This window comes from Musca autumnalis, unplaced genomic scaffold, assembly GCF_047663935.1.
Source record: "Musca autumnalis isolate F117 unplaced genomic scaffold, ASM4766393v1 scaffold_1, whole genome shotgun sequence".
In the NCBI taxonomy this organism is placed as follows: domain Eukaryota; kingdom Metazoa; phylum Arthropoda; class Insecta; order Diptera; family Muscidae; genus Musca; species Musca autumnalis.
The window spans coordinates 316829971-316842610 of record NW_027411644.1 but is presented as its reverse complement, the minus strand read 5'-3'; the positions used below and the strand labels follow the sequence as shown (position 1 = coordinate 316842610).

General features: G+C 34.5%; 1 protein-coding gene across 1 annotated transcript; it reads left to right on the top strand.

Moving 5' to 3' along the window:
* The first annotated feature begins 7295 nt into the window (after window positions 1-7295).
* LOC141391499 (ATP synthase subunit b, mitochondrial-like) lies at window positions 7296-8270 on the top strand. Its single transcript, XM_073964379.1, has one exon. It carries the CDS (start codon window positions 7386-7388, stop codon window positions 8136-8138), a length of 753 nt encoding a protein of 250 aa, XP_073820480.1. The 5' UTR covers window positions 7296-7385; the 3' UTR covers window positions 8139-8270.
* The last annotated feature ends 4370 nt before the right edge of the window (window positions 8271-12640 follow it).

The window sequence follows — 12640 nt, the reverse complement described above, 5'->3', positions numbered from 1 at the left end:
TGGCACAAGAGTTTGTTGATACTGAGAACCCTAAATGCGTAATTACAGCTACTTCGGAAAAGTATGTAGCTAAAACCTTCAGAATACCTGAAATCTGGCGCTGCAGTTCTGTGGGAGCTATTCCAAAACTTGGGCCTAAGTCCACAATTTTTAGTGGATAGGTTTTTTTTACCACTGGGAACCCAAATTACCCAAATTAGGGCTAGTCCAAAACTTGGACCCATATCGCCCATCTTCGAACTTGACATGCCTACGAACAAAATACGCATCTTTACCGAATTTTAGTGGCCAATCTCAATGTGTTTGGTTGCTAAAGTGATAACCACAGACGAACGGATGGACGGACATTTTCACATATTACAGAAGTAAACAAACAATTCGCAATTGGAAGTGTAGGGTATGCAAACAAAATCGAATTTTGTCACATTAACAATAACAACAAAAAATATGTTCGCTGTTTGTTTTGCAATAGAATTGGATCAAATTGGATTAGTGGAAATGGTCTAAAAAACAATTTAATAGATTTATATGTTGGGGATGTATGACAGATGATTTGTATTTTTTCGTAAATACAGTCTTTCCCCATTCACCTAAATGAAAACGAAAAGCAAAGTCTATATAATTGTCACCACGATGAGCAGCAGCAGCAGCAGCATCATCTTTCTCATAGCTGGTGGCATAGACACATCGACAATTGACGTATACAAGACCTTTTAAGTCATTTATGTTCAACACTTCTGATTTTGAACATGAACCAGTCAATCATTTTACGGATGCACACGCAATATCATCTATTCCACCACCCTCTTGGCACCCACATGCCTGCCGTTTCAATCATTCACTTGTTGTTTAGATATTGGAATGTGCGGAACACACAAATGTTTTGGGTGTTTACGCATTGATTGCGTATTTTAGTGTCGCCACAGAATACAATCACCGAATGACATGTGTGTTAATTGTTGCCTATGCTGTTGAGAGGTCTAATTAAAGTTATTAACCAAACGAGACGAGCTACAAATGTCTTTCAATCAAATATGAAATGACGATTTTACATTAAAGTATAAATTACAAATGTAGGATGAAGAAATGTAACACTTTTATGTACATTAAAGTGTTCTTTACCGGGCGACGGAACTTATTGCTCTGGCATGTGTCATTCAGATAAAAATGGATGAAACACTTAAGCATCTAGGAAACATGGAGAACAAGTTAAACAATTCGTCATATTTGGAAAATTGAAAATAACAAAAAATATATACATACATATAGGGGACAAGTATTTTAAGTGATCCATACACGTGTGCAGATGACTAATATCTACGAAATAATGTTAAACAATAGTATACATATGTATGTACAATTTATAGTAACGCAAATAAACATCATAAGTTCCATTTTTTTAGAAAACATGCTATTTTAACAGAATGATTGTTCCCCTCTAACTTCATAGAAATAACTTAAGAAGACTTCTCTAACGTCAAAAAAAGGCGGTACTATTTCACCACGAACATGATGTTGCCTTCCAGGAGAATCTGACTAACGAAATTCAGTGTGCAAGGAAAGCATACAAGCCATTACACCACGGTGGCAACGACGTACTGAAATAAGGTGTACTATTTCTAAACGATTAGTCCCAATAATGTCTAGAAGTCGCTGGTACAATACACACAAATATTAATGATACATTATTTAAGGAAGTATGGAATTTTTCCCACATTTTTATTTGGGAGGTACCCGAATTGCTGGACCAAATGGACTTGCAATCAAAAAATTTTACTGTAGTAAAGGGAACCGCTAGAAAAACCTGCTGAAAACAAATTAAAAAAAAGAAACATCCGAGAGAAGCTGTTAAACTTCTGAACGGAATAATAGAATGTGCACAGTTTGGACCAAATAAATTGCTCCCGACAAAAGTTAACTTTATGGGGGGATGTACCTGAATTAGTGGACCGCTATAGATTATCATCGAACATAAAAATAAATATTAGGAAGTGCCAAATTTGGTTCAAAACGGTTGGTCCGACGGACGGACAGAGCTAAATCGACTCGAAATTGTCTAAAACGAATTTCGTTGGTGAGGCAAATCTTTGGTCGTATGCAAGTTTATGTACCCTAGTTTGCCTAAAGGCTGAGGATATAATAAGACACCAGATGGCGATGGCTTACTGGTCGAATGTTTAATATCTGATGCGATATGCTGCTAAGGTGTAACCCTGTTCGATCTAAAACTGTCGATGTAAAACTGTCTTCAATTCAATCATCTTCAGGTCCAGATTGTCTCAGCAGCATCCACCACACTTCGTAAGATGCAATAGATGACGGCAGTGTGAACACAGTCATCATGGACTTTGACGTAAGATCGAGGAAATTGTGGATTTCATGAGTCGGAAAAATGTCATGTTCGCAGCGGTGCAGGAAACCACGCTCAACCAGCAGCTTGAGGACGCCCCTACCAGAATTAACAGAGAGTTTGAAACGTTTGATAGTCAATTGTATGTGTGGACGTCAGTCGTACCTTGAATTCAGGAACAACAAGTAAAAAAGTGTCAGTCGGCTTCACCGACAGATATATACCCTCAGCCAATGTGAAGTCAAACTTTCACCTACGGACAGATCAAATGTATTTAAGGTTTCTTCAGAATTTTGTGGCCCTTTTTGGACATTTGAATTTGCCGGCAAAAATGTGGATTAGAAATTAACTGCACTAAGACACAAATGTTGAACCTTTGTGGGGGAGGTACCCTTTGGGCGGACCGACATGGGCCATTTTAGAATTTAAACTAAATTTTAACAAAATTTTAGGAGATCCCAGCATTTTAGTGACATTTTTTAAATATTGGGGAGAAGTACCGGAAGTTGTGGACCGGTATTGCCCCATGAAACTAAGTTTGGATATAATATGACGAAGACCAAATGTTGGGCCATGCCGGTAGAACAGTTCGAGAGTTATCGTGCTCTCCGACAGCCACATATGGTGACATAGGGCTGTTTTCCTAAGACATATGGACTTGCCACTGAAAAAAAACTTTTTTTTTACTTTAATGGAGGTAGCGAATGCAAATCACTTCAACAAAAATCAAAGTGATTCGAGAGCAGGTCTTAAAATGAACTTATCCGAAACTGTGTGTGAGAGGTACCAGAAGGAGTAGACAAATATATTCCATATTTTCGAACCTGATCTATATCTGGTAGATATTAAGGACGTGCAAAGTATGGATTACATCGATCACTCCCTTTAAGAGCTATCGTGCGCACAATTTTCCGAACATTTTTGAAGTATTGTGGGGGAGGTACCTAAAGGAGTGCACCGATATGACTTATCTTCGAATTTAAACTATGTTTGGACAAAAAAATATCACGAAGGGCAAATTTTGGACCGAATCGACACATCCGTTCGGGGGTTATCTGGCGCTCCATCCACTACACACGGTGATATAGGGGCCTTTTGCAACTTTCAGGCTATTTTCTAAGGAAGTTTGGGCTTGCCCCTGATGAAACTTGTACCATCGTATGGGGGGCAATGAATATAAGTTGTTGCAACAAAAATCAAAGCGATTCGAGAGCAGGTCCTTATCTGAACTTATCCGAAATTTTGTGTGGTAGGTACCCGAAAGAAAAGGACCGATTGAGTCCATTTTGGAACCTCATCTAAGTCTGGTAGAAATTTCAGGATGTGCAAAGTATGGATCAAATCGGTTACTCCCTTCAAGAGTTATCGTGCCCAAAATTTTCCGAACATTTTCGAACTTTTGTGAGGGAGGTACCGGAAGGAGTGGACCGATATAGCCCATCTTTGAACTTAAACTAAGTTTGGACAAAATATTACGATAGCCAAATTTTGAATCGAATCGGTTGATCCGTTCGTGAGTTATCGTGCGCTCCAGCCAGACAGAGAGACGGACAGACATTGCACAATCGACTCCAAATTATCTGAAACACATTTCGTCCAAACATACTTGTGGTCTAAAACCATTATTTCGACGAGGTACATTTTGCCCGTATGAAAGTGTGTATACCCTCGTTATCATAAATGCTGAGGGTATAAAAATCCAAACCACGTAGAGTGAAACATGCAGTTCCCAAGGAGGGGTGATATCATCGGAACGGTTTAAACTCCACATGCAGAAAAATATATGTTAGAAATATGTTTGGATCGCAACAAATATTTGTTTGGGTGCCGACAAATATATGTTTAGGATCCCAACATAATTTGTTTGTGTGACTCTTCATTATTATTTATTTTTTACAGATTATTCTCTTTCGTTTTTTTTTATTAAAGTCTATTATGTATTTCTTGACCGATGTGGACTTTTGTACCTACCCAGCAACCCAAATGTCGGATGTCCGACATGTCTGAAAAATTTCGGAAGCAACGTCGTTCCGATTTCTGATTGATTTTTCCGATTTCTGATTGATTTTTTCGAGCGGAAATAGTTCGGATTTTGTACCGGTTTCATTCCGATTTCGGAACGAATGTCGAAAAGAAATTTCCTTTCCGAATTTCCCAAGGGTTTTCTTCACATTTCGTTCCGAAATTATGTCAAGCACTTCATACAACTTTCGTTAAGATATCGTTACGATTTCGGATCAGACATTTCGTTAAGATGTCGGTACGATTTTTTTGCTGGGTACCTACGCGTCTGTTGTTGCTTTTGTGTTTGGTATTTCTATGCATTGCAATAAAAGAAAAACCACCCCCATTTATTAATGTGTATGTATGTGTCTGCATTTTTTTCTGGCTTTTGAGTTTGTATTTATATTACATCCAAATACATATTTGTTTGCACCCAAACATATGTTATGTTTGGGACTGGTTGCAAACAAAGATATGTTTGCTGCAAAATATGTTTGGGACATATGTTAGAGAGGCCTTTTGTCCTCGTGTACCTCTCCGGTATTCCACCCCCTCCAAGCGGCATTAAGATAGTAACGTATGCGAATGATTGTACGTTATTAGCGTCGAGGACCTTCCGTCATGTCATTTGTGAAACGCTGACCTCCTATATGACTGATCTTACCACCTTGACCACCAAATATCCACCACTAAATTTACGGCCACTCTGTTCACCACATGTTCGTCTAGGTCTAGATTCTAGGGGTCACATTCGACAGCATGTTCACGTCGTTCACGCTTACCACAATTATCAGCTACAAGTTCATTAGTAGGAACAAGGTCCTCAAGTCCCTAGCCGGCAGCACTTGGGGTGCAGATAAAGAAACTTTGTTGATTCACATATAACGCGATAAATCAGTCTGTGGTAAGTTGTGCTGCGCCGGTGTGGTCCAAGTGCAACGTGATGAAAAATATTCAAACCTCAAAGAATACCGCCCTGAGAACTTCTGCGATTGTTTGAGCTTACCGATCTTTCATTAAAAGTTCTCAAGATGTTAGTAATCACTTTTTCTTGGGATTTAATTGTCCTCTCCCGAAAGCTGGTGGCATAACGTTGCTGGTTTGTGGGACGACAGCTTTGAGCTTATAATAAATATTTTCGTAAAAATCAGGCATCGCTGAGCTTTTAAGCGTGGACCATAGAACGGCACATCCGGATTTTCGGTATTTTCAAATTTTGAGGGTATAAAACTTTTAAAAGTGAAATTTGTCGGTATATGTTCTCGTCTTCATATGGCCGCATTAGAATAGTACATACCGATTTTCAGCATTTTGAAGGTCGTGACCTCAATAATCCACCTAAATGGCTGAAATATGATACTTAGTCTTCGTTGGCGGTGTAAAACTTTTCACCTGAAATTTGTCTGAATAGGTCTATGTCTATATATAGCCATAGAACGCACCTCCCGATTTTAGGTATTTTGAAAATTTTGGCCACTTTATCCAAAAGAAATGGCAACAATTTCGTTCTTAGTATCCTTTTCATTCATTCCTCGAAAAATCTTCACCCTAATATGTACATTTGATCAAAAAACCTTATATATGAAAATTTATGGCGATTGGTTAACGTTAACCCGAGCCAACCTATCGTTCTTTCTTTCCATAGTAATTTGTATGGAGCCATAGTCGCATTTTCACCAAAACCATAAGCTCCAATATGCATATTTGGCCGAGTTTGGGTCCCGATCGATGAAAAAACTTTACCAGTTCACTATTGTGGCTAAAAAGCGATTCCTATAAAAATTTTTTGAAAATCGGATCGAATTTTGATATAGCTATATGAGGCCCAAAATCGGCCAAATATACATATTGGAGCTATATCAAAATCCGATTCGATTCTCAATTTTTTTTATAGAAATCGCTGGTAAAGTTTTTTTCATCGATCGGACCATAACTGTAGAACTTAGAAAATTTCTGTGAAATTCACCTTTGGCCCCATACAAATTACTATGGAAACAAAGATCGCTAGGCTGGCGCGGGTTAATGTAAACCGATCGGCATAATATTTCATATATGTATAAGGATTTTGGATCAAATAAAAAAATTTAGGTGGTGGGAAATAAAAAAAAAGTTGTCTTTATGGGTCACCCTAATGTACATATGTATATATAAAATCGAAATACGATATTAAATTAAATGTAACAGCATAATTTTCCTGGAAGCGGGTGCAATTAACAAATCTCATTTATAATAATAGTGGTCTTTAAACGGCCAATCTACTTAGAAGGACAACATTAATTGCTCTGCTGAAATCCTAAAACACACACACATAAACATTGACATTTCATCGGAAGATGGCGAATTGACAGCATTTAGTATAATCACGTTATTTTTTAGTAATCAAAACTTGAGAGGCGCTAATGTTTGCACCATAAAAAACAGTCAGTCAGTCATCACAAATAAAATGTTTATGTTTTAGTAATTAATGAGTCAGCTGTCACAAACACATCAAACGTTTCCTGGGCCCATCGAAAACAAAAAATTTGCACAAAAAAATGTGGCAGCCACATTGAAGAAAAAGCTCATCACTGAATTTGCGAATTTCTCACTTAACAAATCAACATGACAGAATGAAGCAAATTTCTTTTTGTTCCCTGAAGTCTATTAGCCAACCAATAAATCATTCAATATTAATGTTAAGTTTTCAATTTCAGATAATTTTTTGGCAAACTCTGATAATCAGCGAATATTATTATACTAAGCAATTTTGTATATTTGCTTTTCTTAGGATGTGAGTTTTGCTAACGATTTTATTAAACATTGAAGTGTGAAATATGTGATAAATTAACAATTTATAAATTTACAACATGATTTACAATTACATACATTGACATTTTGGCTTTTATCTTCGGGCTTTTCATCAATTAAGAACAATTTTATAAGGGTATGAAGACATTTGTGCGACACTGTAACTACCTTTCCTGACAGAACATTTATTTCCAAATATTTTGAAAAACAATTTAAAATACAAATATTTACAAATATATTTTTGATGCCTGCAATGCTTTTGAGACCTACAACCGGATTACTAACCTGCAATTATCATCCCATTTTGAGAGCAACTCGCCCAAGATTATTCTGTGCAGCCGCCAGCAATATCGAATCGAAAAATTATCCCAAACGTCCAATTGATCCAGAAAAAGTTCGATACGGCTTTATTCCCGAAAATTGGTTTCAATTCTTTTACGACAAAACTGGTGTAACTGGTCCATATGTGTTCGGTTTGGGCTTAATAAATTATCTGATCTCCAAAGAAATTTATATTTGTGAACATGAATTTTACAATGGCCTGTCAATGGCTTTGTTGTGTATTGCAGCTGTTAAAAAACTTGGACCAATAGCTGCCGCATATTGTGATAAAGAAATTGAAAAAATTGAAGAAAATTGGAAAGAAATGCACAAGGCGGAATTAAAAGCTCTCCAAAATTTAATTGAACATGAACGGCAAGAGCAATGGCGTGCCGAGGGAAGTTTGCTGTTAATGCAAATGAAAAAAGAAAATATTGCCTTACAACTGGAAGAAGCCCATAGAAAGGCGATGATGAAAGTCTATCAAGATGTCAAACATCGTTTGGATTATCAAGTGGATTGTCGCAATATTGAGATGCGCATCAATCACAAACACATGGTTAACTGGGTGGTAAATAAGGTGTTGGAAGCAACATTGCCAGAGACTAAAGATGAATCCGCAAAGGAAAAACTTCGTGGCGATTTGAGTGCAATGGCTTTGAGGATTAAGAATTGAGGTAATGCGCAGAAGATTGAAATGCTGGACCGAATTTGCATATCATCCGCTTTGGAGGAAAACAATTATTTGTTGAAAACCTAAAATAAAATTAGAATAGCATACGTTAACTGAAAAGCAACCACTATCAAACGGGATTTTTATTAAGCTGATTATTGAGGCTGTTAATTTGTGATGTGTAGATATATTTGGCAACACATAACTACGATAATTTATTTATCCACAGACGTGGATAATTTATTTATCCACAAACGTGGATAATTAATTTATCCACAAACGTGGATAATTAATTTATCCACACACGTGGATAATTTATTTATCCACAAACGTGGATAATTTATTTATCCACAAACGTGGATAATTTATTTATCCACAAACGTGGATAATTTATTTATCCACAAACGTGGATAATTTATTTATCCACAAACGTGGATAATTTGTTTATCCACAAACGTGGATAATTTATTTATCCACAAACGTGGATAATTTATTTATCCACAAACGTGGATAATTTATTTATCCACAAACGTGGATAATTTATTTATCCACAAACGTGGATAATTTATTTACCACAAACGTGGATAATTTATTTATCCACAAACGTGGATAATTTTATTATCCACAAACGTGGATAATTTATTTATCCACAAACGTTGATAATTTATTTATCCACAAACGTAGATATTTTTTTATCTACAAACGTGAATAATTTATCTATCCACAAACGTGGATAATTTATTTATCCACAAACGTGGATAATTTATTTATCCACAAACGTGGATTATTTATTTATCCACAAACGTGGATAATTTATTTATCCACAAACGTGGATAATTTATTTATCGACAAACGTGGATAATTTATTTATCCACAAACGTGGATAATTTATTTATCCACAAAACGTGGATAATTTATTTATCACAAACGTGGATAATTTATTTATCCACAAACTTCGATAATTTATTTATCCACAAGTGTGGATAATTAATTCATCCACAAACGTGGATAACTTATTTATCCACAAACTTCGATAATATATTTATCCACAAACGTGTATAATTTATTTATCCACAAACGTGGATAATTTATTTATCCACAAACGTGGATAATTTATTTATCCACAAACGTGGATAACTTAGTTATCCACAAACTTCGATAACTTAGTTATCCACAAACTTCGATAACTGATTTATCCACAAACGTGGATAATTTATTTATCCACAAACGTGGATAATTCATTTATCCACAACGTTGATAATTTATTTATCTACAAACGTGGATAACTTATTTATCTACAAACTTGGATAATTTATTTATCCACAAACTTGGATAATTTATTTATCCACAAACGTGGATAATTTATTTATCCACAAACGTGGATAATTTATTTATCCACAAACGTGGATAATTCATTTATCCACAAACGTTGATAATTTATTTATCTACAAACGTGGATAACTTATTTATCTACAAACTTGGATAATTTATTTATCCACAAACGTGGATAATTTATTTATCCACAAACGTAGATAATTTATTTATCCACAAACGTGGATAATTTATTTATCCACAAACGTAGATAATTTATTTATCCACAATCGTGAATAATTTATTTATCCACAAACGTTTATAATTTATTTATCCACAAACGTGGATAATTTATTTATCCACAAACGTGGATAATTTATTTATCCACAAACGTGGATAATTTATTTATCCACAAACGTGGATAATTTATTTATCCACAAACGTGGATAATTTATTTATCCACAAACGTAGATAATTTATTTATCCACAAACGTGTATAATTTACTTATCCACAAACGTGGATAATTTACTTATCCACAAACGTGGATAATTTACTTATCCACAAGAGTGGAATATGTTTATCCACAAACTTGGCTAATTTATTTATCCACAAACTTGAAAAATTTATTTACCCACAAACATGGATAATTTATTTATCCACAACGTGGATAATTTATTTATTCACAAACGTGGATAATTTATTTATCCACAAACGTGGATAATTTATTTATCCACAAACGTAGATAATTTATTTATCCACTTTCTTCTTTATTTGCAAATAAATAAATAAATAAAATCCGTTATCCGGATATAAGCGATCATACAATATTATTATAAATGTGTTATGCTATTTTATTTTATATTATACAGGCATAAACAGCTCTCTATTTTTGCCGCCGAAATCATGCTTCTTTCATCATGGCAGCCTGTCCAATTTATTATCCACAATCGTGGTTAATTTATATATCTTTATTTATTAATATATTTATACAAAAAGTGGATAGTTTTTTACCCACAATCTATCCACAATGATAATCTTTTTTTTACACAAACGTGGATAATTTTTTGGTCAACAAACGTGGATAACTTTTTTATCCACAAACGACGATAATTTTGTTATCCCCTAACGGATAATTTTTTATCCACATGATTACTGGTTTAATTTTTTATACACATTATTACTGGTTTATCTTGTGTATGCTAGACCTTGTCATTTAGAATGAAACCTCTCTTTGATATCTATCATCCTCTACATCACCTTCACTTATCGATGACGCTGGCCATTTTTTTAATCAAAAATTATTTAATTTAACGAAGATGTTCATTCTTCATTTAAACAATTCAAATAATTGTTGCAGCAGTATAAATTACTTCCTTCACGCCCAGCTTGCCATGAATTCTCTTTTCCTTTTCTTTTTACAGATATTAATTTATTGATTCACTATCCGCAGCAGTTGTCTGGAGTACTTTTTGATCTTTCTTCAACCGCAAAAACTTAGCATTCAAATACATTAACGACTTAAACGAAGACTTACGGGTTATTTGCGAAAGTTTTTATTTCCTTGCTCAGGGCTAAATTATAACGAACTTCCGAATAGCGAATATAGAACGTAGAAAAATGAAGGTGAACTGAACTGTGAATGAAACACCTCGGTTCTTTTCTCAAAGTTAGTTGTGTTTTTTCTTCTTCATCTTCTTTAATTCACACTGTCTGGAGTATTGATTGATATTGACTTCATAAAAGAGATGTGTCGATGATTTGTGAACAGCACTTGAATGTTTCTTCGTTTAAAAGTTTCTGAGTTTCGTTTCACAACTTCTGGCAGCAATGAATAAAAAAAAAAACACAAATGCTGTAGAAGACAGTGTTGCTATCTAGAGGTGAATAGTTTCACATACATATAGAGCTGCTTCATCTCTATATGTATGTGAAACTATGCAGCAGGCATTGTGGGTATCCATCCACCCGTGTGCTAAAATTGTGATATGCGAAAAAACGTGACTAAACTTTTCTTTGCAGTTTCAAAATCTTGGTAATGAATAATCAATAGCAAAATGTTGGTATTGGTGTTTTAACCCTCCAAACATACTTTATTCGCAAGTTTATAAATTGGATTTTTCCAATAACAAGCTGTTGTGGGTTGGGGGAACAAAGACTAAATTAATATTTTTTATTTGATCACTGAGTTTATGTGTGGGTGAAGAAAACTCAAAGGGATTCATAAATCAGTTGGGTTTATTTAAGAATGGTTATTATTTAATCTTTAAATTATGAGTAAAAGAGTGTTGGGGAAGATATTTTGATGATAATATTGTCAACTAAACCATGTCATTGATTATGTGTCAACTATATAAACTTTTGTATGGAATTTCAGGGTATTTATTTCTGCTTATTTCTCCTAATAGTTTAAAGGCAAAAATTAAGTGATTTTACTTAACTGCACTTTTTTGTATAAAAAAATTATAAAATGTGTTATTTTTCTTTGTCCCACAACGCTTTAGCTTTTAGTTGAACAAATTATTCCAATAAAATTGTGTTAACGATTATTCATCACTCATAAAACAAACTATGAAATAACCTCATAAATTTTCAAACTTAGTTGTTTTCTGCACTCTTTTTTGTCGTTTTTCTTGCTACTCAATTTTCTGAGGAAAAGTGTATATAAACAAAAAATGTATGCATTTAAGAATGATATGTTCGTTGTCAGCTTCATCATCAGCCATTTTATATATAGTAACTGTCAGAAACAAACCAAAAAAATATGAAGACAAAGTTTTCCTTTTCACACTGGTTGTCTCGAATCTCGATGCATATCTTCAAGTTGGTTTTTTTTGCTCAGGCAACAACAGCAATAATAAATAAAAATAATGAACACACACATCTACTGCAAAATCATGTCTTACTTTACTCGTTCGGTAAAGGATTCACATATTCTGAAGCATTACTTGTTGTCACATCAAACAAGGCAAGATAAACTTCTGGAACTGTTTTTTATTTATTTGTATACCCTACATCAAACGACATACATGTGGTATAATAATTTAAGTTTAAGTTTTACAAGAAGATATGTTCGGATATATGCAGGCTAAAAAATCTGGCACGTTTTAACCTCTTTGGGGCTTATTTAGTTGCAGTCTAAGAAGTCTCATTGTATTGACTTAAAATGACTAACATCTCTTACCCAACAAACCAA

What these genes read in the sequence shown, in the direction of transcription:
- LOC141391499 (XM_073964379.1), top strand. Translation starts at nt 7,386, where the DNA reads ATGCCTGCAATGCTTTTGAGACCTACAACCGGATTACTAACCTGCAAT.